This window comes from Ciconia boyciana, chromosome 12 (genome assembly GCF_034638445.1).
Source record: "Ciconia boyciana chromosome 12, ASM3463844v1, whole genome shotgun sequence".
NCBI lineage: Eukaryota > Metazoa > Chordata > Aves > Ciconiiformes > Ciconiidae > Ciconia > Ciconia boyciana.
This window is the reverse complement of record NC_132945.1, coordinates 17,319,800-17,347,790: the sequence shown is the minus strand read 5'-3', so window position 1 is coordinate 17,347,790 and position 27,991 is coordinate 17,319,800. Positions and strand designations below refer to the sequence as shown.

General features: G+C 37.7%; 1 protein-coding gene across 1 annotated transcript; it reads left to right on the top strand.

Annotated features, from left to right (window-relative positions):
• The first annotated feature begins 435 nt into the window (after positions 1–435).
• On the top strand, positions 436–27,112 carry CUL4B (cullin 4B). The gene is made up of 21 exons (XM_072876601.1): positions 436–566; positions 1,381–1,899; positions 4,642–4,757; positions 9,458–9,561; positions 10,530–10,599; positions 11,098–11,171; positions 12,229–12,391; positions 12,492–12,581; positions 12,867–12,949; positions 14,086–14,153; positions 15,288–15,406; positions 16,232–16,424; positions 17,537–17,641; positions 17,947–18,057; positions 18,821–18,906; positions 19,715–19,822; positions 20,090–20,203; positions 21,150–21,255; positions 21,332–21,504; positions 22,056–22,208; positions 23,421–27,112. The coding sequence occupies exons 1-21, from the start codon at positions 554–556 to the stop codon at positions 23,514–23,516; spliced, it is 2,664 nt and encodes an 887-aa protein (XP_072732702.1). The 5' UTR covers positions 436–553; the 3' UTR covers positions 23,517–27,112.
• Positions 27,113–27,991: the final 879 nt, after the last annotated feature.

Below are 27,991 nucleotides of genomic sequence, written 5' to 3'. Positions count from 1 at the left end.
CGATACAAGTCCATCCATATTCAAATCATACGAAAAAGCTGACACCAGACGATTGTTTACACATAAACATAAGAAAAATCATCTCCAAAATAAGCTCACAGGCCGAAGCCTTCCACCTGACCGCTGGCTCAGGGCAGAGCACCGGAGTCCGAGTTCTAATTAAACCCCACTGCGTGCCACATTTACCTCAGCCGAAGTCCGTGCCGCAAGCGAAAAGCCGGACTTCGGCTTCCTGCGCGTCCTGCGGGCTCTGCCCCGGCACGGGCACCGACCGGCACCGATGTGCTCCGGCAGGAGGCCCGCGGGCGGCAGCCGAGGCCGCCCGGGCCGAGGGACGGGGAGCGGCCCCGCTGTGGAGGGCGGGGCAGGGCAGGGCCCCCGGTACGGGGCGCGACGAGGGACAAGCCCAGCGCCCCCCGCCCGCCCGCCGAGCCCCGCCCCCTCCGCGCTCCCGCCACGCGGAGGGCGGCGGCCACGCCCCCTTCCGCGCGACGCGGCCTGCGCCGGCGCGCGAGGGGGTAACGAGCGCGCCCGTTAGGAGCGGCCGGCAACGATGATCACTTCCGGTAGGTCAGAGAGCAGCGGAAAGGAGCGGGGGGCGCCGGCGAGAGCGGGGCGTGCGGGCAGGGCCGCCGGCCTGGAGGTGGGGCCCGCCGCCTCGCCGGGCTGCCCGGCCGCGCTTCCGGGCGGCCGCGCCCCAGCATGCACGGCGACCGGATGTGCCGCCATCTTTAGGCTCCCTCTCTGCCGTGTATTGACAATAACAAGCCCCGGGCCGGGCCGTCCCCCCTCAGGAAGCGCGAGCAGGAGGCAGAGAGGGGGGAGGCGGGAGCCCGAGGAGAGCGGGCCGCGGGGGGAGAGCGGGCCGGGCGGCGGCGAGGGAGCGGGAGGCGTGTGGGGCGAGGGGCTGGAGACGAGGCGTGAGGGAGCCGCGCTCAGCCTTCCCCGCTGCTGCTCGGCGGAGACGAGGCGGCCGGAGCAGGAGGGGAGCGGAAGGAAAAGCTGGGGGAGCGGGCAGCCGTGGGGAAATACTGGTGTTGGAGAGAAGAATTGAAAGAAACTAGTGGGTGGCGAGAGGCAGGAACGGAGACGCTCCGCTGAGAAAGGAGTAAAAGCAGGAAAGCAGAGACAAACTACGAGAAGAAACAAAGTAATAAAGAAAAGGGGAAGAGAGGAGATAAAGTGATTCCTCCGAGAAAGAAGGCGGCGAAGGAGAGGGAATACGGAAGGACTTCACTGATGAGAGAGCGGAGTTGAAAGACACCTCCCCCGAGAGACACCAAAGAGACTGACTCTAAAACTCTCTCTCTCTCTTTGTCACACCACAAGGATTTGATGCCCCTCAGCCTGTTCACTTCTGTGTGTTCATGTTTCCCACAGGTTTCTCTTCCCCCAACCCCCCAGCTGCAGCCCAGGAGGTCAGACCTGCCACTGATGGTAATACCAGCAGCAGCTCCTCCTGCAAGAAGAGAAAGTTAAATAACAGCAGCAACAGCAATTCTGAAAAAGAAGAATTTGATTCCATTTCTTCCTGCACCTCTTCTCCTTCCAAAAACACCTCCTCATCATCTTCCTCTGTCATCACCACCTCCTCGTGCTCCTCCTCAGGGGTTGCCTCCTCTAACCATCACCTCCAGAAGAAGCTGCGCTTTGAGGACTCCGTGGATTTTATTGGACTCGATGTGAAGATGGCTGAAGAGTCTTCTTCCTCCTCTTCTCCTGCTGCCTCTTCTCAACAGCAGCACCAACAACAGCTCAAAAATAAAAGCCTTTTAATTTCGTCAGTGGCTGTGGGGCACCATGCAAATGGCCTGACCAAAGCTGCCTCCTCTACTGTTTCCAGTTTCGCCAACAGTAAACCTGGCTCCGCTAAGAAATTAGTGATCAAGAACTTTAAAGGTAACAGGCCATAATTTGTCACAACCTATGGGGAGCTGACGCTCAACTTTGTGTTTTGTTTTCAACATGAAAACCAGTTGGCTTTCAAATAGCTCCAAGTTTTACAGGAAATGCTTTTCTGTGGTGAATGTTTCTATACTTATGTAAAGGGCAAATAATGTTCTATGATGCATACTTGCCCAGTCATGTACACATCCTGAGCTACACTTTGCTGCTTGGGATTATTTTTCAGACTCCGTTCACTCTATCTGTTGAGAAGGCCTTAACTTTTATGTTAGACAAAAGGTTTTACTACATCAGTGTGTAAATTGCCTTTCTTCAAACTTTTAACGTTTGATATCTCTTTTCTAGTAATCGTGATTCAGGGCTTAGTATATATTTTAGCCCAGTTTATGATAAGTCTTTGCACAGAATGCATTTTTTTTAAATTGGGCCTGAATCTGTATGGCTGCCTCTATCCATGTTGTCTGTTTATAGGTTAATCTGCCTGTGCTTAGTTTTAAATGTTGAAACTAAGGTGATTATCAGGCTATTACGGGGGATTTCCTTTCTGGTTTCCCCACTTGCCTTTAAAGTAGGTAGGTCAAATTTTTGCTGAGTGTTTTCCTTGCAATATCCTTGCTGTAATTTTTATTATTTAACTCTTTAATGTCTTTTCTCTGTCTTAACATACTCTCACTTTAGAAGCGTACATTATTTTATAAAATCTCTCGAAAGATGTGTTTGAGATTCTCGAGTATTGTTACTAGAGACCAACTGATTCAGAGAAATGAAACTCTTCTGCTGTGATGATGCTTCATTTTCTAGTAAACAAAAATACAAATAGGTGTAGGCAAAAGCTTAGCAAAAATTCTGTAATTTTCTTTTCCCTATAAAGATGGGGAAATCATGGGCTTTTCTTGTTTTCTGCCTCTTGCTATCTTCTAAAATAGTTCAATAGCGTGCTTTCTTGGGTTGTTTTTCTTTTTCCCCATGTGTTTGGGGTTGGGGGGGGTAAAAGATACTACTGACATCAAAATTAATTTCTAAATACGCAATTGATACAAATGTGCTGTAGAGATATTGCGGAAGGTAGGGATTAGGATTATTTTAGCCACTGTAATGTTTTACTGCAATTCATGATCACAGTGTAACTTTTTGCTTTAAGGTCCTCCTAATTCTCAAAAATGTTTTCCACCCATCACATCATCATCATTTAATTTGACTGATTATTTTAAAATTTATGCTTACAATGCACGATAGTGAGAAATAAATGTCACTCTTCTGTTGCTTGTACACTTTATCTTTAAGGGAATTCAATTTTTCATGTTTAAAATATTTGTTAAATGTCATGGATTGCATGGTGCTGTGATCATCATTGCTTATGAATTGGTATTTGAATCATTTGTCTAAAAAGGATGTCTCAAGAATCTGCCAGCTTTGCTTTTTATTTACTCTCAGATGCTGAACTGAATAATAATCTTAAGATTATTGTCTTTATCTTAGTGTGATAGCAATAATATCCTTTACAACTTAAATAACCGGCTAAAATCCAGAACCTTGGTATTTAATGCTGAGTAGCATACTTACTAGTTGCTGGTGAAAAATAAGCAAGTCTTACTTGCAGTTAGTTGTCTCTCTAGATTCTTACGATACAGCTAATGTTGGGATATTGCCAATATTGTAGGGAAATGCTTGGGAGGACAAAAAAATTACTTATCTCTGTTTGTTATTTCTAGAGAAATCATAAAGCTTTACAACTTGTTTTTTACCTTTAGGTATGTAAAAGTCAATTTTAATAGAGTATAAACTCTAGGCCAGTTCCACCTGTTGGTGGCATAGATGTGCATGTGACTTCCTCCCTAAATTTTCTGCTCCTTCCTTCTCCATTTGGGAACGTGCTTATTAGAACAAAAATGGTCATTTTAGCTAGTTATGAGAACACACCGAATTTTAAAATAGTCCTGGTATTCTGCGGACATGACTTGGGGAATCTCTCTTAGCATGTTGTAAATGCTTTAGTCTTGTTGAAGACGCTGCATAGCAGAGGCATCTCTAGAAAAGAGGCTGGGAAAAAAAAAAGAGTCAAATCTGCAAAGCTTGAGCTATTTGAACATTAAAAGAGGGCTTAACTCTTAACAAATATCCACTGGCCAAACCCGAGAGAGACATAAATGGATTACTTTAAAATAGGAAGGTTTTCCTTGCGAACCATAAAGCCTGTACTATAATTACAGTATTTCCATGCATGTTTCTTGAGGGTTTCTTTCCAACTGTTAATACAAAGTAGAATTAATGAGCAGTAAATTAAAAAAAAAAAAGTTGTACACAGCTCTATATCTTTTCATCCATCATTTTTGGCTTTTATGTTCACTTTCTTTTAGCTGTACTGTCCTGGTAGTGAAAAAGTGTAATGTAATGAAGATGCAGATCATTCTTGCTGGTTTTCAGCCTTTTATCCCGTCTTGAGCTGCTCAGACACAGTATTGTGATTTTTATAAATCAGACATACTGTTTGGGCTACAGATGCTGTGATGTGCATGTGAAGAGCAACGCTGAATTTTTACAATGCGTTACTATTTCAGATGTAAATAAGATACTGCTCTTACACTACTGCTTTCTTTTCATGTAAGTATAAATTAAAATCTAGAGCATCGGCCCATACCTCTTTCCTCTCAAAGCTATGTTTTTAATTTCTGTAGAAGGTAAAATGTTCTGCTTTTTCTAAATACTTTCTCAAACTCTATATGATTTCTTTTAAAGATAAACCCAAATTGCCTGAAAACTACACAGATGAAACCTGGCAAAAACTGAAAGAAGCTGTAGAAGCTATCCAGAACAGTACTTCAATTAAGTACAATTTAGAGGAGCTCTATCAGGTAAGTGCTTTAAGTAAAAGCAATGGGGTACGTTTTTTTGTTTTGTTGTTGGATTTTTTTTTTGCTTAAAACACTTTTGATACAGTGGTAAGAATATGACATTTTCCTTGATAGCTGCTTTTGTCATTGAAAAACTTTTCATCGAATAGTTTCTCAAATTTTAAGATCATCAGTAAAAATTTCACAAGATCTGACATTGAACTCGGAAATTTTTTTACTTGCCACAACATAATCCAAGATACGGTTTTCCTTGCAACAGTTGACAAGAATTAAGTAAGGCAAGGTTTTCCTTTTACTGTTTTGGGGTTTATGGTGTGTAGCTGCTAAAGGAGAAATGTGAAGTCCTAAAACATTGGTGTTTAGGTAAGAAAAAGATGAATTATATGAAAATATAATCCTTTTTCTGAAGACAGTGTCTGTTCATGATCAAGGATCATAAATCATTTAAAAACTGAAACTTTTTACTTGACTTCTTAAAAGTAAATAAATACCATTTTTTCTTCATGAATTGTATTATTTTGGTTTGATTGTAATTTTTTATCATTCAGCATTCTGTCTATTCTAACAACTGAGAATGAAAATTTATTCCCAGCAACAGGTCTGATTGTTTTGCCCTAAATGTTTTAGGAAGTGATCAGACTTGAACTGTATTTCCTAACTTTTTTTATAAGCTCCACTTCTGCTTTTTCAGCTGAATGTGTTAGGGAGACTTCTTCCCCTCCTCACCTTTTCCCTACTAACGTTGTGGTACTTGCAGTTTTAGCGGCCTAGCAACAGTACTGCTTTAGCTAGGTATTAAGAAGCACTTACACTTTTTTTACTCTATTTTTAAAGCCTTTATTACCTGGTTAGTTGTTTGGTTTGTTCCTCTGTGTGTATATAGCCTCCTCGCCATCTGGTTTTAGTGTCTCTTCTTCCCCTACCCTCCCCTTTTCAATAAAAGTTGCATTTGAATATGACTGATTTTTGTGAAAAGTTGGGGCAAAAAAACCTGTTTGCAGAAGGTTTGGGGTCAGATTTAGGGAAGGATAAATTGCCATTCCTCATGGAACCAAGAACCTCATGGGCCAAGTTCCTCAGTCCAGTGCGTTTTTAAGCTCATGATAATCTTTTATAATGTTCGATTAATCTAAAAATAGCTTTTTAACAGTTTGTCAGGATAATATATAGTATTGTTAAAGTAACAATAGTATTGTTACTTTTGCAAAACTTGGTGAAACTAATGACAAATTACAATCCACTGTACTGGATGGTATTGTAAATTACTTACTCTAGACTGAACAGCAGAGCAAATAACTGTTAATTAAATACTTGAAGGATATCCAAAATTGTTTAAAAATACAAAGTTCTATTGAAAGCCTTGCTTCTGCTTCACAGTTATCACTTACATTTCTGCTCACTTTTACCACAGGCTTAATTTAATGTTGCTTGTGCTCAGAAAATGAAAAATACACTTTTTTCTTTAAATCTCAGTTTTAACATTGTAATAACTTAGATACTTTTCAATGAAATAAAATGCAATCAAGTATGACTTTTTTTATAAATCTAAAAATAAATGTCTTCATTTAAAAATAGTAATAGGATTCACTAGTGTTTTTAAATGCTAACTAAACTAATGTCATTTCTGAACAGCTGCTTGGTAAATGGATCTGATGCCAAATATGCCTTGGCAGACACCATTATCCAAGCATAGAGGGGAATTGCAAAAGAGTCTGCCCACCTCAAAATAAGATACTACTTTTTTTAATGAAGTTAAACTTCCTGAGTTTGGTTTAACTCTTGTCTGTGTTGGAAAATCCCACTGAGCAAACATTTTGAGGCTTTATTTCTTTGTGGGACACTAGCTTCGTACTTGCTTTGTTCTTCCCCAGCAAGAGACATGATACACATCTTTGAGTAACTGAAGTGCTACAGAATTGCAAGTTTCTTTAGTAGAATAATTTTCCTTAGGTTAGTACCAGAAAATAGAGATCTAGATCTTTGGTACCAGATCCCTAGTTAATTTTTTTTTTAATCAATCAGAGTTAAGTACTTCTGGAAAGTTCTGATTTTCTCTCATCAGAGCTGTGTTCAGTTCTTTTTTCCTACTTTTTCCCAGCACACAAACCCAGGTGTGGAAGCTGCAATTAAAAAAAAAAGTTACACAAAGGAAATATGACGCATCACCTTTGGATGTTCTGACCATCTTCAGGGCGCACAGGTTCCCTGATCAGAAAGTTTTATTCCACTAATTCAGAACAAGATAATTCTGTGAACTAGAGCCCCCAAAGTTGTTGGGAATTTTTGATACATTACAATTATTGTTGTGTAGCACCAGTAATTAAACTTGCAAAGCATAATATTGCAGTAGTGGTGTTATGCTCCACAGAGCAAATCTTAGTAAAAGGTTTTGTATTTGTGTGCTTAGAAAGTTTAATCTCTTAAAAAGGCCAATTGAGCAGAATTCACAAGCTAAAATTAAAACATTTCTATGGATGTTATCAATGAAGATGCAGAAGTTTTGCACTTGATGTTCAAACACTCAATACTAGCAGATGTGTTTAACATTTTGGAATTTCTGATACACAAATGCAGAAGCTCAGCTTATACGAACACTACATAAAAGTAAGTGTATATTAATATATGTGAACTTATTTCACTGAGAGTTAATGGTATGTGTTTGTCCGTCTACAGTGCAGAGGCTAATTCTTTTAAGGATTTGGAGCAGCATGGTTAAATAGTACTTGTTTTCATAGACAGTGGCTGTGAAAATGTTGGTAGTTGAGATGGATGAACTGCCCAGAAGTGCAGCAAAATGGCTGCTGGTAGGTAGAAGCAAGACTACCTGTGGTTGTGCAGGTGACTAGCAAGTCATATCTAAAACGCTCATCTTTACAGCTCTCAGTTGGCTTCTCCAAAGTAAGTGGGAGAAAAGAAGAAACCCATTTATTGCACTTGCTGCAAGCTCTTCAAGCTTAGTGTTTTCCATCCCCTTTTTCTTCTGAAATTGAAGTAGTGGTTATTTCCTGTTTTGCTGCTGTTCTGTTTAGAACTGACCCTGTGGGTATAATAGCAGAATAGAGTTGAGCAGTGTCCATAACCTGCTCTGAACAGTGAACTGTAGAATATGTTTTCCTATCACATCGTTGTATTTGTTTGGGGCATTAAGCATTAATTACCTTAAGCATTAAGGCTGAGAGTTGAATTTGTTGCTATTTCCAAATACTAAGATATGTACACTTCAGTGATAATTCTGGCTTTCCTAGTAATCATCATTCAGACCTGGTTTAGTCTTAATTGGCATGCTCACTCTCTTGCTATACCTGTTTGTTTCTGACAGTAAGCTTATGCAGGTTTGGTTTTCTTTTGTTGTTATTGTTGTGTGGGATGTTTTTTTGGTGGGGTTTTTGGGTTTTGTGGTGGGGTTTTGGGTTTTGTTTTTTTTTTTTTAACTCCTCTGTGTCCTAGAGCCAGTATTAAGCTGTAGCACACTTGCTCTAGAGAGTTGTTTACTGTTGATATCCTAGGATAAACTGAGGAACTCCTTGTTGAGCTGTTTTGATTGTTTCTGTGCTTTTAGTGGTGGCTGTTTACTGTTTGCTGGTGGCTTCTATTTGGACTGTTGGGAAATATTCTGGGGGACTTCAGTATAATGGAGTAGATCTGCTCTGTATACTTCTGAACTATGCTGTCCCTGCATGGTTGCTTGCGGTTGCTGGGGAACAAACGTGATCTTCCAGTCCTTTTTTTCCTATGAGTTGTACTGGCAACTAGAGTACTTTCCATTAAAAAAAAATAAATAAAATCAGGAGGCATTAGTTGAAGATCATTTATACCTCTCCTCTCGAGCTTCTACAGATGTTTTACAGAATAATCACATACTGTGTCTTCCACCGGTCCGCAAAGAGTTAAAGTTGCTCAGTTGCTTTCCAAATCTGGGCAATTGGTATGAATTTTGGAAGTCTTGAGTTACACTTATGGACTTAGGAATGCTTGCTTGCTTGATCAATCTCCAAGACATGTCCCCATTAAACTTCTTGTTGCTTCTCGCTGTGAAGCACAGTGACAATTGTTCTAATACTTGATTATGACCTAGAAATCTGAGATTTGTCACTAAACATCTGGAATGTAATCATACTACTAAAAATTGTTCAGAATTATAACTAAACATATGCAGGCAAGGGGTCAATGGATGGAGAGAGAGAGATATATATAAAAAATATATGTATATATGTACTTTTGGGGATGAGGGAAGCTTAATCAAGGAAAGGACTGCAAAAAGAAATAACACTAGCAGTGCTTTTCTACTAATATTAGTGTGACTTGCAGAGCACAGCAGTTAATAAAATTAAGACCTTAAGTGTCTGCTTTGAAGTATGAAACCCAGCAAGCTGCTGGAACATATTAAACTAATGTCCTTGTTCTTAGAGATGCAAGTCCTGCAGTTCCTTATGAGATATCGGTACTCTGACTGAAATTAATAAACTGTAAGCTGTTCAGGGCATGGCCTGCCTTTGTCTCTTACTACCATTATAGTGCCATGTCTCTCTTTGGTGTTTTGCATGCAGCTGTTAAGTATGTTAGAATTAAAAGCTGGTAGATTTTTGAGTGAGAAGCAGCAGAATTCCATGGTTGGTTTTGGGTTTTTTCCCCCCTTTCCTTGTAAAACCACATATAAGAATATAAACAGATTTCTTAGTATCTGTTTCTCTTTACTTCAGGCTGTTGAAAATCTCTGCTCCTACAAGATTTCTGCAAATTTGTACAAACAATTGAGACAGATCTGTGAAGACCACATTAAAGCACAAATTCACCAGTTCAGAGAATATCCTTTTTTTAGCTGTTGACAAGCCAAAACATTTTTACCTGCCAGTATGTGGTGATGGATGTCTTTGACTAGTTCATGACAGTAGGCCGTGGTAATCTGAATTCCTGGTTTTTGCATAATTGGGTCTGTATTCTTTTTTTTTTGTGGGACCTCAGAGAACACTACTAGTTCCTCTATGTCTGTAACCATTTGAAAAGTTTGTGAGAAAGTTTCATTGGTATTTGTGAAACACTTTGACATCTTACAAAAGCTGATATTAGGCTTACAGCAAGGCTTAAAAAGACTGTATTGGCTGTATCACTTCAGGCTTTTTTTATATGCTGATCTTGCCGTGCTCAGGTAAACAGAAAAGTCTTCCAACAAGTAGTTCGTGGGTTTTGTTTGGGGTTGGCTTTGGTTGTTTTTTTGTTTTTAAAAGTGCTAGTGGTCTGGCAGCATACAGTGTTAGTGGTTCCGAGGATCAAAATGTTTTATTTTCAAAAGTTTTGAGGTGCATCAGATCCAAGATCCTGTTAAGTGGATATTAATTAGTACCAGAACTATGCAGTGAACTGAATACAAGTTAAATTTCAACAACAAAATTTATCTCTTAAGGTTCTCTCTTAACATGAGCTGAAATTATAGTATCTATGTAGTGGTGGGCTCTTACATGTATTGTGGATTGTTGGTTTTTGAGGTGTGGGGATATGTATGTTTGTTCCACTCCCCAGGAATGAGGGATTAGGCAAAACACTCAAAAGTGTTTAGATCCTTTTTTTTAAATCGTTCAAATCATTTTGATTTCTCATTATTAACACAAGGACCCTCGTTAAAAATAAAAATAAACATGTTGCAAGAAGTTAACTGGTTCTTTTTGGGAATAGGTGAGTTTGTTGTGCTCTCTGTTAAGTGTCTTTAAAAAAAATAATGGTTCATTTCATTGCTAACACTACCTATTAATCATAATTTTCTTAATGATTTTTCATGGATTCATTGGATAGTGTCCTTTTTCTAAAGAAAATAGACAAATGTTGGCAAGATCACTGCAGACAAATGGTAAGTTTTTTATCTTTTTAAAGAAAACCACTTGCCTAGTCAGCCTATGTTTTGCTTAACTTTGTTCCTTTACAAACATACTGTGCTTCTGAAATGTTCCCTTAAATTTATATAAGGCTTCTTCATGAAATACAACTGTATCTAGTTTGTTAGAAATCGAGCCTTGAAAATACTTGTCTGTAGTGTGTTTCTTGACACATTGGTCTGACCTTGGACACACCCCCACACACACCCAACTCCTAACTGTTGTTTCTATGCAAACCTTTCTCCTTTTATACCTATTATAAAAGGACCTATTCTTTTATACAGAAAGATGCTAAATGTCACATTGATCATCTCACTGAGATTGGCAGAATGTTTTAAACAAATCAACACGGTCTAAGAAAGCACTACCTGAAACCTGTCAGTGGGATTTTTTTTGTCGTTGAACATAATTTGTGTTGCTCTTCAATTTCAAGAGTAAAATGATTGTTGCTTTTTTATTCCTTCTCATAACAGATTATGATTAGAAGTATCTTTTTGTTCTTGGATCGAACTTATGTACTTCAGAATTCAATGCTGCCATCTATTTGGTAAGGGCACAAAGAATAAAATTATTTGGGGGGTATATTTAAATTATCGCACATATCTTGCTGATTTTCAGGTGTGTTTTTTTAATATAAACTTTATAGTGACCTGTAAATTAGATGGTGAATACATACATGCTTGTTGCAAAGGGAGATTTCACTTTTATTTGCCATAAATTACAGGATTCTTCTAGAATAGCTGTGGTAACAAATTTCAGCTAAGTACCTATCAACATCCAGTTTGCACAGTAAAAGGAAAGGGCCTGTTCCACAACTGAAGTGCGAGGGTTTGGGTTGCCCAGTTACTAGCTTTAACACGCATAACATTCAAAGTTCTGTAAGTATTTTTGAAGGGAAAAATTACCTAAAATAAAAGCAAGTTACTCTCTTTTGGACTTCAACCTTCCTTGCACACACACCCACACCCCACCCCCTCCCCCCCCAATATTTCAATAATTAGCAAATACCCTACAATGCCTTTGGCACTACCTGAATTGCTTTGCCAGAGATTGAAGGAGTGGTGGATGGAGGGCCTAGCTTTTCCTAAAATGGTCCAGACCCACAGTTTCAAATTCATGGAAGGTTTTAACTGGGATGCCCAAAGCAGAGATCCTTGCCTTTCACATTACTGAGTTCTTGTAAGCTCTGCCTAAGAATTAGAGATTAGGAAGTGATGGACAAAAAAAGAATATTGTCCAACAGCTTAACCATGGAATTGGGACCCAGGATGACTTTGTCCTTTTCTTGTGAAGGCTGCCTTTCATTCAGTTTCTATCATCCTGCCAACCAAGTGAAAAGTAAAGATGCTGCAAAAGTTAGGTGGCTATTTAGGAAAAAAATATATGCTTTGGTCTTTAAAATCTGTAGGTTACTGTTGATGCTTTAGTTTATTTTAGTGTTTATATGTTTGCTCATCTTGAGTGATTTGGGGGCAGAGGAATGAGGAATTAAAGAATGCTAGTATTGAATGGCCTCTCTTTGATCTAGATCAAATTTTATTAATAGAGAATATTTGGGGTTGATTCTTACACAATTTATTGAACAGTCTTTATATTCTTTTTAGGGATATGGGGCTAGAATTGTTCAGAACTCATATAATCAGTGATCAGAAGGTTCAGAACAAAACTATTGATGGTATTCTTCTGCTGATTGAGAGGGAAAGAAATGGTGAGGCTATCGATAGGAGTTTACTGCGAAGCCTTCTAAGCATGCTTTCTGACTTGCAGGTGGGTAAACTTGTTTCACCTTTAAACCAATAAACAGCTCAAATTCTTATTTAGTGCTCAGGAGGCTTTACCCTGGACTGCTATTGTGTTGTTTCCCTAGATTTATCAAGACTCTTTCGAACATAGATTCTTGGAAGAGACTAACCGCCTGTATGCAGCAGAGGGGCAAAGGCTTATGCAGGAACGAGAGGTATTTTGAATGTTTAACAATATTTGTTACGCCTAATGACGAAGCATTTGTCAGGGAGAGGAACTATTCTGCTGCCTTAGCCAGTGTAGAGAGCAATAATGTGACCTTTATGTTTTATAGTTCTCTGAAAAAGCAAATTCACATGCAGTTGTGTGCAGCCTTCAGTCACAGTGCTCATGATTTCTGCTTAAAACTGGAGCTGCTGCTGCTGTCAGACCAGTATTGTTCCCCCCCCCCCTCGCCTTGATTTTTTTAAAACATACAAAACTATTCTGACATTTTCAGGTTCCAGAATATCTTCACCATGTCAACAAGCGCTTGGAAGAAGAAGCAGACAGGATAATCACTTATTTAGATCAGAGCACACAGTAAGTGCAATCTTTCTTTGCTTGGTATTGTTAGCTGTTTGGCTCTTCTTCTGTTGAGGGCCATCTAATAGCTACAGTTTATTTCAGTTATTGACTGACCATCAACTGCTTCTCACTTCCTGCAGTTCCTTGTTTACAATGAAGCACTGTCTTGGCTCACACACTAATATCCTTTTCTTTTAAGTAACTAATTATTTTGACATAAACGCTGGGCATTTGGTTGGAGAAAAATAGGCTGCCACCCCCAGTCCAAACATCTCTTTCTTGCTGAAATGCAATTAATCAGCTGTTGTCCTACCTGAAAAAGATAGGACCCGGGACAGAGAATTCTCAAGCTAAAGGCTCTGAATATTTACATAAAAATATTTGCATATTCTTTATGGAGTCTGGGAAATTATTGACTAATGTCACTCTTCAGTCTTTTCTACTTAGAGGCAGGATTTCCTCAAATACAATCAAGTGGAGGTCATGACTGATAGGACAGGAGAAATGTTCTCCTAACATAAAGCCACAGCTGTCGTGTCTGACAGAAAATGTAGGTCACTAATATAACAAAACTCTTCAAGCAAGTGGTAGCAACTTCTTAAAGAGCCAAGTACAGAGTATCTCTCTGAGAGGATGGTATTTTATTGCTACTGTCATACATTTTTATTTCCTTCCTCCTTCAGCTGTTAAAAACATTTAGCTTGTTTAGTGGCTTCCTTCTTCCACAGCATTATTAGTGGCCTACTCCCTCTTTTGTTTTAATACCTCTTGACTTGTGACTCATGAGGTGTGTGTTTTCTTCTCCTTGGTTTGTCTCCCAAGACATGAATCTCCTCCCACAAAACAGGAGAAGGTACAGTCTTTGACAAACTTTTGCCCAGTTTCTTCACTGATGGAATCATTGTCCAGCTCCCTAGAGGTCATGTACAACAGGCTTATTGTGTGAATTAAATCCTCTATCAGCAAACAGAAAAAAAGATTGCTGACTGGGGAGGAAAAAGGATAAATATGTGTATAATCATTTTAGGTCCTTGGCCACAGATAACTAGAGCACTCCCAATGACAAGAGTAGTTAACATAATCTCAAAAAAAGGATTTAAAACTGTCAATAACGGAAAAAGGAAAAGTAATTCTAAACGTTTTTTCTATAGGAAGCCACTAATTGCTACTGTAGAAAAGCAACTTCTAGGTGAACATTTAACAGCCATTCTTCAGAAAGGTAATCTTTCTTCTTTATAGAAATGTTTCTAATTACTGCTTTGGGGCTTTCAATTCCTGTGCTGAAAAAGAAAGTGACAGATTCACGTGCTGGGGGAGGACACAAGCTACATCATTCTTTAATGCCCTTTGCTATTCAGTTCATGAAATAGCACTGACCATTTTGCAAGAGGGCAAGTACCACTCTCCTTGTCAGAGGTAAGGAGACGCAACGCTGCCTTCAGATACAAAGCAAAAGGAAAACTAGAATAGTAGGGGACTCTTGCATTCAGTGTGTTAAGTAGCATTTTGAAGACTCAGAGGTAAAGGAGTAGTCTTCGAATTATGGCTGTACCAGAAAGGGGAAACATTGATTACTCGCTGCTCACAAAAAGCAGCTTGTTTTAAAAGTTTAGTACAATTTGAGCAATGAAGTACATTGCCTCAGTTCTGCAGTAGTTGCTGTGGAGTGACCCTCTGTTGCTCTGAAAGATAGTTGGAAATAGATACGGGTGCAGCAAGAGTTGAATAATAAAAGAGAATGATCAAGTCCTTACTAGCCAGATTCTGGATGAAAAAGGTATGTGAGCATCTTCCTGCACATCTGTAACAGACTCTTTATTGAGAGGAGGATCAAGTTTGCAATATTTACCCATCTACTTTCTTAGAACCTTGCTGTGGAGCATCAGGCGTTCTCTGCCAAAAAGTTAAAAAGTGAAAGGTGAAGATACCTTGAAGCTGCTTGCCTTCAAACATCTTTAAAATTTATTTTACAGCTGGAATTGAACCTCAGACCTCTGTCTTGCCAAGGAACCTTTCCTACAGATCAGTAGAGCATAAACTTTTCAAATCTTTAGGGAATAGTAAAGCAGAAGTAAGCAAAGGTGTTTGTGATATGTATGTTATGTAAAGTACATATAGCCTAAGATATCCAGTGCAATAACAAGGTTTTTAAGGTTTGAGCCAGTTCAGGGAGCCATTCTGTCTCACTGTTAAATTAGGTAGCTTAAAAAACAACAAACAAACCCCACACCACTAATTGCTTGATAAAAAATACTAGCTTTGAAGAGGTCCCTTACAGCATCTTGTAATAATATGCCACACTTTCTTTGGATTACTCTGGTTTTAATTTCTATTGAAATTTTCTCATTTGCAGGTTTAAACCACCTTCTTGATGAAAACCGAATTCAAGACCTGTCTCTTCTGTATCAGTTGTTCAGTCGTGTGAGAGGCGGAGTACAGGTTCTCTTGCAACACTGGATTGAGTACATAAAGGTACTGTTTCTAGAACTGTGGAACAGATACCACTATTGTTTTGATGGGGTTTAGACACAGATATTTGAGTTCTCTCTGTAAACTATTGCATTTTTCTAAGAATTAAAAGACTACTTGCTTGTAAACCTATATTTAATGGGCAGCTTTTGAAACTGTACTAGGTACAGTAACTGTTCTAGCCCTACCGAAGAAAATATTGAACATTCAGTTGAATTACTGAACTCCAAATTTATTAGGAGTTTTTATCTTGCTTATAGTTAGTTGTGGGGGACAATTATTTCTGCAATAGACATTTTGGTAATGGCAGAATGTTTCTGTCTTCTCCCTCCTAAAATTTCTTGTCAGAATGAGTGGTAGCTTAAGTTACCAACCAAATGAAGTTCAAAAAGCACTTGAATATCACTTAAGATGTTTCATCTTGTTACTCAGTGAAAACATTGTCACAGAAAGTATGGTTGTTGTGAAGGAAGGCTTTGTAATGGCATAGGAGTACTGTTAAATAAAATTGAGTTTAGTGGGAGCTTTACTTGTGTAAAACCCGAGGATATAGATGTTTAAAAAGGCTGTGTTGTTTTTGTCATGCTTAAGTTTATTTCTTCAGACAAAAGTTCTGAATCTGTTCACTTACTCATAGATGGGTTTGAATCAACATACAAGGTCTAGGAATGATTATATAGTAAATACTTTGTAATGCTATTACTTCTGTTGTGTTAATGGAACTAATATGAATACCAGAAACAAGACATTACAAAGATAACAGGGTTTTAGAAGTCTTGTCATTTAAATTCATTATTCAGGTTAATTGAAAGATGTTTTATTTTGCAGGCATTTGGTAGCACCATAGTAATTAATCCAGAAAAAGACAAAACCATGGTCCAAGAACTACTTGATTTTAAAGACAAAGTTGACCATATTATTGATGTTTGCTTTCTCAAGAATGAGAAGTTTGTAAATGCCATGAAAGAAGCCTTTGAAACATTCATTAACAAAAGACCAAATAAGCCAGCTGAACTCATAGGTATTTTTCTTCAGTTTCTTCCCATGTGAGAATTTGGGTGGGGGACAAGAGGGAGTTGCTGATGCAGCTTACAGATGGGATGTGATGGAATTGTGTGTTAAAAGACATAATGCATAATGCATTGTCAATCGAGGGATCTCCTGTGCCTTGTTATGCAAGTGAATTATTTGATAGGATAGCATTAACATTAAGAACAAGCTCTGTTCATCAGTTCACTGGCTAGGCTATAGAAAAGTGAAGAACATTAGAACTTAGTCTGGTGTCCAGATGTGAGAATACTGCTAATAATTTGACTTTTTCAGAAGCTTACATAACTGTGCCACCAACACATGTGCACAGAGCTATTAGGGGCTCTACATAGATACCTATGTTTTAGTATATAAAAGTGAAGAGAGACAAGCATGCACTGTACCTCTCATGTTATGGGGACAGAGCCTCTGTAAGTTTGCAAATAACACTTACAGATTTGTGCATTATAAGCCTGGCACTCTGCACGTTTGAAAACCTTAATCATTTCCCCACACAGTGCATAATACCTGCTTTGCAGTCTGTTGTGCTGTTAGGCTTGTGGAGTGATGCTTTCTGTCCTCCGTTTTTTAAATTAATTCACTAACTGTAATGTGCTTACCAAACCATTTGAAATTAAAACAAACAGTAATCTGCTAGTGAAATTCAGCAATATAGTCAACACATTTAAATAACTGGTTTACATATTTTTCTTCTGATCTTTTTGCTTCTATTATAGCCATGTCAATCTATAGCAATAGTAACTTTTTACTTTGAGATCATAATATGGACCAGGATTTTTTTACTTACACAAAAATCTTTTTCAACATTATGTATGCTAATAAAGTTAAGATATTGCTTATCTGAAAAAAGTAATTGCTTATCTGAAAAAAGAGATTAGGCTATAACATTTTTATAACTTTATAGTTTCTATGAAAATATGTCAATCTAGCTGTGCTGAAACTAATTGGAAGGTAATTTCAGGATCCTTTATATTTCCAAAAGATTTCACAATATTAGATTTAAAAAAAAAAAAGATATTAAATCATTGTTTCATTCTGATACTAAGCATATGCTAAACTTTTTATTCCTCAACACTCTTTTAGCTAAATATGTAGATTCAAAGCTTCGTGCAGGCAACAAAGAAGCTACTGATGAAGAACTCGAAAAAATGCTGGATAAAATTATGATCATATTTAGATTCATATATGGTAAGTATTGCTTTTTTGTGGGGATACAGTTGTTTAATCAGTAACATAAAGGTACTTTGAAGTAATTTTTGCAGTCTGTCTGCATTTTCAAGTGTTCATTCTCTCTAGATGCAGTTTGTTGGTGTAGTGCTGTTTAACTAGTTTGTGTGTTAAAATGCTGATAAGACCTGACTCAAAAGTCTGTGGAAATATTAATGTGAAGGCCCTTGTTAGCTTTACTGAGCTTTGAATTGGGCGTCTTGTAGGTAATGTTTGTTTAAAAAAAACAGTGATTTGTGATGGCTGTCAAATCTCATCTCTTACAGGAAAAGATGTCTTTGAGGCCTTTTATAAAAAAGATCTAGCAAAGAGACTATTAGTTGGGAAGAGTGCATCAGTAGATGCTGAAAAATCTATGCTTTCCAAGCTCAAGCATGGTAAATATCTCTGTATCTATCTGTCTATCAGCTTGCTTTCTTTTTAAAATAGTCGTTTTAACAGGCCTTCCCTGAAGTGCTGTTTGTCTTTTCCCTTTACACAAGGGCAAAAACCTCGTGTGCAAGTCTTGAATGACTGGTGGGTTTTGAGGAGACTCATTTGTTTTTAGTTTTGTAATTACAGCAGCAATAGCCAAAAACCGGGAACTTAAAGTGCACAATGTATCTTGGCCTGTGGGATAGAGTTGAGGTTCCCTGCTGAATAAATTGGTGATGTGCTCAGAGAACTTGAGGATGACTTCTGCTTGTTATTCACTCCATATAAGGTCTGAAACATGAAGCTGCCAGCTAGCAGTCTTCTAGTCTGGTCTTCATTGTTTCATAGGATGGAGTCTGTGAGTGGTAAGAGTAAGATTTTTAGAACTTGATCTTGTTCTGCTGTCAAGAGACAGTTTGGCAGGCAGCTGATAGGGATTAGAATTGTCATCCGAGTGACAGGTTGCCAGTGGAGTCCTAGGATGACCAGTCACGTCCATATGGACAAACAACTGAGTTGCAAAATAGCTGCCACATTAAAACATTTTCCTCCTCCTTGTTTATAACCTTATTCTGTATCTTAATTAGAATCCAGGTCTTTATGTAAGAACAGATGCTGAAATAGGTCATCTTGCTTGAAAGTACATTCTGATATTCAGAATAACTATTCTATGGTGTTGAAAATAAACAAGATGAATTTTAAGATTTAAATTTTCTCTTTCAATAGAATGTGGAGCTGCTTTCACCAGCAAACTTGAAGGAATGTTTAAAGATATGGAGCTTTCAAAAGACATAATGATACAATTCAAACAGGTACTGCAGGAAGGCCTGCCATGGCTCCTTCATTTACTTACTTTTTGAATGATTTGTTCTCAGAAAGCCTAATGAGAAGGTGCAGGATGTCTTCAGTTGTGAACATTTCTATTGTAATTGAGTTAAACTCCTTTTGAATTATTCCAGTTGTCTGTAATGTTCTTTCACTACAGAGAAAAGGACTTTGTAGGTGATTGCTTTCAAAAGGAGTGGACGAAAGCCCAACTGGGAAAATGGTCTCTACTGAAAATCAGTTGGAATCTATTTCTTAATTCTGTGCTGTCTGTGCTTTTGAAAATTTTACTGAATTTATTAATGGTTATCCTGAACAGCAAAGCAAAAAACCTGAAACAGGAAGCTTCTTTAAAAAAAAAAAAAAATCACAGTAATAAAAGAACTGTAAACTTACAAACCATTTTAACACCAGTTATAAAACACTTTAACACCACTATATTCTGATGTAGGTTTTGCCCATTAGTTCTGGCAGTTCTGTAATGTTTTGATTACAAGCAAATTTTAATATTCTTTCCTCCATTCACACGTAATTAGGTACATCTTCACATCAGCCTGCTACAACACTTCTTTTGCTGTTTTCTTCCTGTATGGAAGTGCCTTTAGAACTTCAGAAAAATGCTTTTTCTTATCCTAATTTTCTTGTATGTAACTCGGAGTTTATATAGCAAAGACATCATAAGGTCACTTGTATTCTGTGCTCTCATAATGCGTGTTATAACCAACTCTTCAGTTCTACCTGAAATATGTTTAATAAACATTGCTTTATTTCAATTTACTTTGTTTCTTTCTGCAGTATATGCAAAATCAGAATGTACCTGGCAACATTGAACTAACAGTGAATATTCTGACTATGGGTTATTGGCCAACCTATGTGCCTATGGAGGTCCATTTGCCCCCAGAGGTAATGAATATAGATGTATTATACCAAGTATCAGCCTATCAGTAATGCATCTTGATATGAACTGCAACTTGGTTTTAAATATGTATATAATGTCTAGAAAGAAATGCAGAAGTGTCTTTTTTTAAACAAACTTTGTTTTCTTTTCTTGCAATTCCCTTCATCTTTCTAAGCCTTTATTTAAGGCTTATTTGATTGTGGAGGAGGGAAGGAAGAATGCTTTTAAAGTAGAAATTGTGTTTTAGTGTTTTGGGTTTCTTCTTTTTTTAGATGGTAAAACTGCAGGAGATTTTCAAGACCTTTTATTTAGGAAAACACAGTGGCAGGAAACTTCAGTGGCAGTCAACACTAGGACACTGTGTACTAAAAGCAGAATTTAAAGAGGTAAGTGTCTTGTTTCTCTTGTTCCTGTTGTTTTGCTGATTCCAAGTCTGGGTTGTACATTAGGGATATATCGGGAAGCTTTTTTTGTGCTGTGATGGAAAACTTAGCACTGTTTTTCCAATTACTTTTAACTTTTGACCTCTTGCTATCATTTCTGGAGTTGGTAGTTTCTGAAATAGATGTATTAAGTCTAAGAAGATGCATCCAATTTCTGTATCAGTGGAAAAAAATAAAAAGTTGTTGGCTACTGCTTGGGGAAAATATCCAGTGGGTTTAGTTCTGTATTAAAAATGGCACTAGTTTTTATACTGGGGAGAAAAAAAAAAGGGGCTGTGTTCCATAGATGACCTTACTTCATCTGACAGCATTAAGCATCTTTACAGTAAGCTTTTCACTACTGAAATAAATAAAAGTTCTGGATTGTACAAGAACACAACTGTTTTTTAAAGGGCTTCCAGTTATTCCCCTTCAGTATTTCTTCATGGGCACAAATATATTTCAAGAAAATTTCTCTTAGAACTGGTAAGCATTCCTAGTCCATTTTTCAGAAAAATGTTAATGGTAAAACAAGTATTATCAAACTTGGTTATTTCAAAGACCCTATAGTTCCTAACTAATATTTGTGTTACACTTTGATTTAAAGGTCTTTCAAATTGTAATTTTAAGCACTCGGTGCTTTGAGATTTGTCTTGAGTAAGCTGATGCATATCTTGGGTGAGTTTTGTCACTGGATAAAATAGTCTAACCTTCTGACCTCTAGTTTATTCTGCATTTCATAGTAAACACAAGGTGACCAGTAACTTCTATTCTTTCATATTCCCAAATGAATAAAATAACAATCACATCCTTAAGTGAAATAATTGACATGAGTGACTTGTTCCTTACCCTCCCACACCCCCAAAAGAAAAAACAGCCTAGTGATGTCTGTTAATTTCCCTTGTGACAGGGCAAAAAAGAACTTCAAGTCTCCTTGTTCCAGACACTGGTGCTACTCATGTTTAATGAAGGAGAGGAGTTCAGTTTAGAGGAGATAAAACAAGCCACTGGGATAGGTTGGTATGGAAAACAGCTGACTACTTCCAAGTGTTCTTACTAAAAAAAAACCTAAACAACTTCTTTCTGCTTTAGAGGACGGAGAGCTGAGAAGGACACTTCAGTCTCTGGCTTGTGGCAAAGCCAGAGTACTGACTAAAAGCCCCAAAGGCAAAGATGTGGAAGACGGTGATAAATTCACATGTAATGATGATTTCAGACATAAGCTCTTCAGGATAAAGATCAACCAAATTCAGATGAAAGAAACGGTATATTCTTTTTAATCCTCTGGGGTTTAGATTCTTGGGTTAAGTATCTTGTTGCCTGCCCATTTACAAGCTTTTTTCTTCTGAGTTGTAGCATACATACTGGTATCTTTGTAAAAGTTACACGTATAATTTGGATGATGGCACATACCCAACAGCGCAGACTTAAATGTGTGCTTCCATACTAACTTAGACACCAGTAATGCTAGATGTCTCTAAATAAGGTTGTTTAAGAGAAGTTCCAATTAGTAAATGTTCTTTTCACCCTTGATCATTCCCTGGAGCTTTACTGAATGGTTTGTGAACATAGAAACAAGTTCACAGTGAATTTTCCCTGACAGCCATCCAATGTAAAATCTGTGCAAAGATTTTAATTCCTTGTACAAGTGGGTTTTTTTTAGTAACCGGTCTCCATATTTGTAAAGGGTTTATGCCAAATACTTGACAACAGACATTTTACTGTCTCACACTGAGAATTGTCTTAGAGATACAAAGAAGAATTGTTTTGACATTTCTAGTGTTCTCTTTAAAACTTTTCTAAACTGATCCTTCAGGTGGAGGAACAGGCAAGCACTACAGAGAGAGTATTCCAGGACCGGCAATACCAGATTGACGCTGCAATTGTACGAATCATGAAGATGCGCAAGACACTGAGTCATAACCTGCTTGTGTCAGAGGTCTACAACCAGCTTAAATTCCCAGTAAAGGTGTAGTACTGATTTTTCTTCTAAAAGTTTTTACTTTTTATATTCCCTGGCCTGTCCTCAGTTAAACAGTGCTTCTGTCTAAAACATGCATCTTTTTACTATTAGAAAGGACAAATAATCACTTTCAGGAATTTTTAAAGTGCGAATTGCATTCATTTTTCCGAATATTACCTCAGGCTTTTAGTAAGTTAATAAAACCTATTACCAAAGGCTTTCAGAACCATAGTCTGTTAGTAGTAACTGTGAGGCTAGCTCTCCCTGTACGCTGTTGTTCTTGCATTTAAGAATTCTAGCAATGCGTTCTTGGGGACAAGGGGAAAATTGATTCGGATGTGTGATGCAGAATTGGTTTTGATTCTTAATTTGGTTGATACTTTTAAATAAATTAGTAACCAATAAATGTACAGTGGTTTTTCCAGCCAGATTATATTGGTTAATATATGTGTACACACACACATTTATATTTATGGAATGAAAATTAGGTATTGGTGAATGTCTCAAAGCTAAAGAAGCCCACAGTTGCAATATAAAATGAATAGCTTAATTATTGTGTACAAATGGAAATGGATTTTCAAATAGACAGTGATGCATCTGTTTGAATTCAAATATACAATGCTTTCTGTCACTGGAAATGTAAAATAAAAGGTACTGCCATCTCATTCTGTCTTGTTACCATGTTAAGTTCCTGCAGGCCTGTAAGTCTTTAATAAACTGCAGTTGGGCTTGCAGGGTTATAACAGATGATTTAAATGCTTTTCCTCACTCTATCATGAGGCATTTTTATGAAGTCCTTCACCCAACAAAATCATAGGGCACCCAGACTGTTGCAAAACTCACATGCGTCGAGATAAAATGAAACTTTTACCATCTTTTACCAGGTAAAAGTCAGAAATAGAAACACTTTGGTACATAATGCATGAATTGCAGATCTTTAAAGTAGAGTTCAGTTTAAACAGCAGCAAATATCTTTCCCTGCTGTAAAAAGTCTGTGCTTAGCTGCAGGTGACAAGCTAATTTTGTAACTTTCTCTTCAACCAATTATACATTGCAGAGTTTAGAAGCTTTGATGCTTTAAGGGATTTTTTTTTTTAAACTGTGATTTCTGTTTCCTCAGCCATCTCAAACAGTATGGATATTTGCCTTAAGTAGAAAGAAAGAACTGAGAAACATTAACTGCAAAGTAATAATGCTGACATCTGCTTTATTTTACAGCCTGCTGACCTTAAGAAGAGAATAGAATCCTTAATTGACAGGGACTACATGGAAAGAGATAAAGAAAACCCGAATCAGTACAACTATATTGCATAAACATATGTTGGCCTTTGTTTTACTGCACACTTGGTGTCATACACAGTTGCCAGTGGATAAACTAGCCTGTTGATCCCGTTAATTGACTTTTTATACTACCGATGATTGAATGAAAGCAGTGTAATGGAAAAGTATAGTAGAGTGGACTTCTTCCAGTGGTTAACATGCCCGTTTAAAGAGTACTATTTACATTTTAAGAAGAATGCTGTTGAACTCTTTGCATGTTATTTAGTAAGATGTGCAGAAAGCTGAAAGGAAGTACCCGGTCTTTGTGATTCCATTTGTCTCTGGGTCTGAAGAGGAGTCCCTTGATATATGACAGATGTCTTTCACACCTTTAAATGGAAACAGAAGGTTAATTAATATAAGAAAATAGCCTTTAAAATGCTTAAACTGCATGCAAACTTTTAATTTACTGTACAGAATGCATTTCAGTTAGTAACATACCATTGGTTTGGTTGATGCCCACACTTGGATTTTTCCCTTGAGGGAGGGAAAATGGGGAATAAGCCAAGCTATGCTTATTGCTGATCTAATGGAAAATATTCTTGGTCACAATTAAGACAAAATGGTACCAATATAAAACCATGTATAAAGTTTGCAGTGTGGGCATATATACTGTATATACAAACACCATTCTTAACTGCTACAACAAAACAAGTTCAGATTAGATTTATATGGCTTGCCTATAAGACTTAGTGTTCACCTTTGGGAATTTTAAGCATAAAACAGCCATAATGGAAAAAGTGACAGTTTTTACTAGTCATGGGTAGGAGGCCTTCACCTCTTGGCAGCAATACTCTAGAAAAGAGAATCTATTTACAGATATCTATGAAAAGCCACACTGTTCTTGTGGTAAAGCTGTAAGAACAAAAATTACAAATGGATTTTAATACTTGTTTTGCTTTGCAACAACCTAAACTTGAACTAACCTCAAGGTTTAGACAGGGCAGCTCTCCTAAGACTGCCCTGCTTTGGATTGCTTTAACTTAAAGCTTTAAGAACTCAGCCCTAGATGTGGCAGGCCTCCTAGAACCCAGAAGCCTACCTCTCATATAGAAAGTTAAGTATTGCTACAAGGCATCTAAAATATATTTTCTTAGATGACCAGAGAGCATTCTTTGCATCTTTATAAGACATGGGAGAATAAGTCACTTGAATGTAGAGCTTTGTTTCAACAAAATGCATTTTTTTAGTGCTATAGCAGCATGTGCCAGGAATATATGGAAAAAAAAGTGTCAGCAGAAAAGGTAACTCCTCCAAACAGTTCTTCCTTACCCAGCCAGGCTTTAGACGTACGATCAGCTGTGTTGCAGAGCACAATGAAAAACCTCATCCTCTTTCAGGCACTGATAGTCCTGGGAAATACCAGATATTTCTTGAAAGCAAGATGTTACTTTTGTTTAATGGCAGTGTAACTTAGCTCTCTATGATCTATAACTTTTATCACTGTGATCCCACATTCAGGGGTGTGCATGTGCAAGAGAGGAATAGTGTGTGTGTGTGTGTATTTTGTATCTGACACATCCCATCCTTATTGTTCTTTTGATCTACTGTTTAATTCCATATTTTCTCCAGCTGTGTTTTCTCTCAGGCTCTTTTATATGCAGTCATCAGCTGACAGATGAAGCAGATGTTTCTTTTTCCTACTAAATTATTTGCTGTCACCCTCTAGTAACTGTCATACAGCTCTTTGTGATCTGCAGAAAATCTGCCTTATCCTTTGACACTATTGCAGCATAACCACTGGTAGACATCCAGGACCACCCTTGCCTCTGTAAGAAAAATACTAACAGTAGAGTTATCTGGTAAGAAACTTGAAGACTGCTCCTGCAAATCTTTAAGGATTAGTTCAGAGATCCACTGGGGAGGAAAGAATGCCCCCCCAAAAGCCTTCTGTATTTTGCATTCAATGTTCCTTTATCTTGTATGTTTTTTGTATCTTTAGCCAATAAAAGATTCCTTTTAAAAAGGTGTTTTGGAGAAGGAGCATAAACTTAATTCTTTGGGAGACAGGAGATGATGAATATTGGTATTGAACTGGTTCCATTCAGTCTGTTGTAGCATATAAATTTAACACCACTACATGTTTAAAATACCTATTCTGCTAAAATCCTCCCTCATTAGACAAGTGTGTTGTATTCAGTCAAACTAACCAGAAAGGTCTGAAGGTTTATTTAATTTTTATCCCATCCATTTCATAACTTAAATGCAGAAAATATTATATAGAAAATGTCCTCAAATCTCATCAGACTTCCACAATCTGAGGCAGACCCTAAGTGGCAATCTAGTTAAAGCAACCCAAAGAATGGACTTTGAGAACCCTGGCTAGGCTGAGAGAGGGGAGAGGAGAAGGCTTCTCCTTCTTATATCTTCATGGGTTTTCCCCAAGAACTTGTTCATCTCTTCTGCTAAGGTCTCGCTCATTCCTGGTTAATGACAAAGCTGCAGCCAAGATTTATTGTCCAGCCGTACAACTCTGCAACTTCTTGCTGGGATCATGTGCCTGCCTATTGAGCCATATATATCTCTGTAAGAAAAAAATTAGTGGGCTTGGACCACAACTCATCTGGCTATAACACAGCTTGTCTGTTTGGCCACACATTTTTAATCTTGACTCTTGCATGCAGTTTATAGCACCTTGTTCATAAGAAATTGCAGTTTATTCTTAGAAATATATATTTTAGGTTTTTTAATCTTTATACCCATAAATGGACTATTTTTTTGTCTTGGCTGGTTTAAAAAGTGACCATTTTGTTTAAATGCTGTAATTGCAAATGTGTTGTAAACGTTGTTTTGTTCTATAGTTTACACAAAGGTGCCAAAGTAAATAGTTAATAAAAAAAAAAAACAAACCCTAGCAAATTGTTAAGTTGCTTTAGCTGTTCTTCATATTTTGGTCTCTGCTTTTTTTTTGTCAGTCTTTCATTTTTTTCCTAGACATATCATTTGCCCTAATGCTTTCTTTAAAAAAAAAAAGTGCATCTAAAGAAATGTTCAAATACCACTTTTTTAGTGATTTCATATAGTAGGAAGAATATTTTCTTTGAAACGTTACACTAAAATTGTAAGAGTACAGCAGCATTCAAAAATGTAATATACTTTTTGTATAACAGTTCTTCAGAGTATGTCTGGAGTGGGGGAAAAAAACTAACCCTGTTACTTTTCAGAAGCCTCTTCACTCGGCTACCAGAATATAAAATTGTGCTTTTTCACTGCATCAAAAAGTTACAGTTTATGCAGACTTGCAAACAGGGCATGTATCACCGTTGCATCCTTCGATGCAAAAAGCAGCAAAACTTTTTTTATGTTTCATAAGTCTGATATGGGTACAGAGAGTCTTTCTTAAGTTGGTAAATAATGTAAATACATGTCCTTTCAGAGAGTGAGTCTGTTATCTAGGTATTTTGTGTCATTTAATAAATATTAAACAGTTTTGTGTTGATAAACTCTTGTGTGTAAAACGCCTTCTTACTCAAAGTTCTGTATGTTGGGCTTACTAATGTTTGTGGCTTCTTTAAATTCTTTAACTTGTGCTTTGATAGCAAAATACCTGTTTGCTACTTAAATATAATAAGTAGTTCCTTCTTCATTCAGTCATTAAAATCCCTTGAGTTTTCTAAGTGGCCTCCATTCCTGAATTTTTTTTTTTTACTAAGTCTTCTACAAGGTTATTGGAGGGGAAGGAAATAAGCATCCTCACAAACTCTGAATCGGGATTAGAATGTGTAGAAGTGCCAGAAAGGGTACAAAAATACCAAAGGTGGTGGTTTGTTGCTAGTAGAGGAGGCTGCTCTCCTGCTGTACAATTATTCCTTGTCTCCCGGTAGAGTTAGTAATTTTTTTTAATGGCTCTGGTACAATTATTGAAGTACAAAGGACAGGGCTGGACAGGGAACTTGCTTCTGTTATTGGTGGCCAGCTGGGCTGTATCTTAATTTTTCTTCAGCCAATTGGAACCACTGGCCTAAATCTGAGCAGAATTTGTCACGAATATCTTAAATCCAGCCTTTCCCGGTGCAGGTGCTCTGAGGACTTGGTGGAGAGGGGAGGAAGAGTGTTTTAATTTTACTTTCCGAGCTCTGGAGGGGTGGTTTGGCAACACAGATAGCTGTAGCAAAGCATGTGCTGATCCTCCAAACTGATCTCTGTTGAAGGCTTGCATGTACAGCAGGGAGGCTGACCTTGCACAGTACTGCTGTAATCACAAAACGTTCCTAGTGCATGGTGGTTTTAAATAGGTATGGTAAATGTCTTCCACTAATACTGCTCAGGTGCTTTCTTTCTCTGTTACAGCTTGGAGGCATCTAAATGCATGGGATGGTTTTTCCACTAACAATTTCTCCTTAAAAAGAATGTTTCCTACTTCCTACACTCTCCACATTTTGTTGTAGAAAAAAAAAAAACCTACAGAAGCAGATGGATATTTGGAGATTGATAGATCTTCTCTCTACTCTGAGAAAAATACCAGAGAG

Bases quoted from the DNA above. Each gene is read 5' to 3' on its own strand.
- CUL4B (XM_072876601.1), top strand. The intron at 9,562-10,529 runs ATATCCTTTTTT...ATGATTTTTCAT, and splicing joins CAAATTCACCAGTTCAGAGA to GGATTCATTGGATAGTGTCC. The intron at 15,407-16,231 runs GTACTGTTTCTA...TTTATTTTGCAG, and splicing joins ACTGGATTGAGTACATAAAG to GCATTTGGTAGCACCATAGT.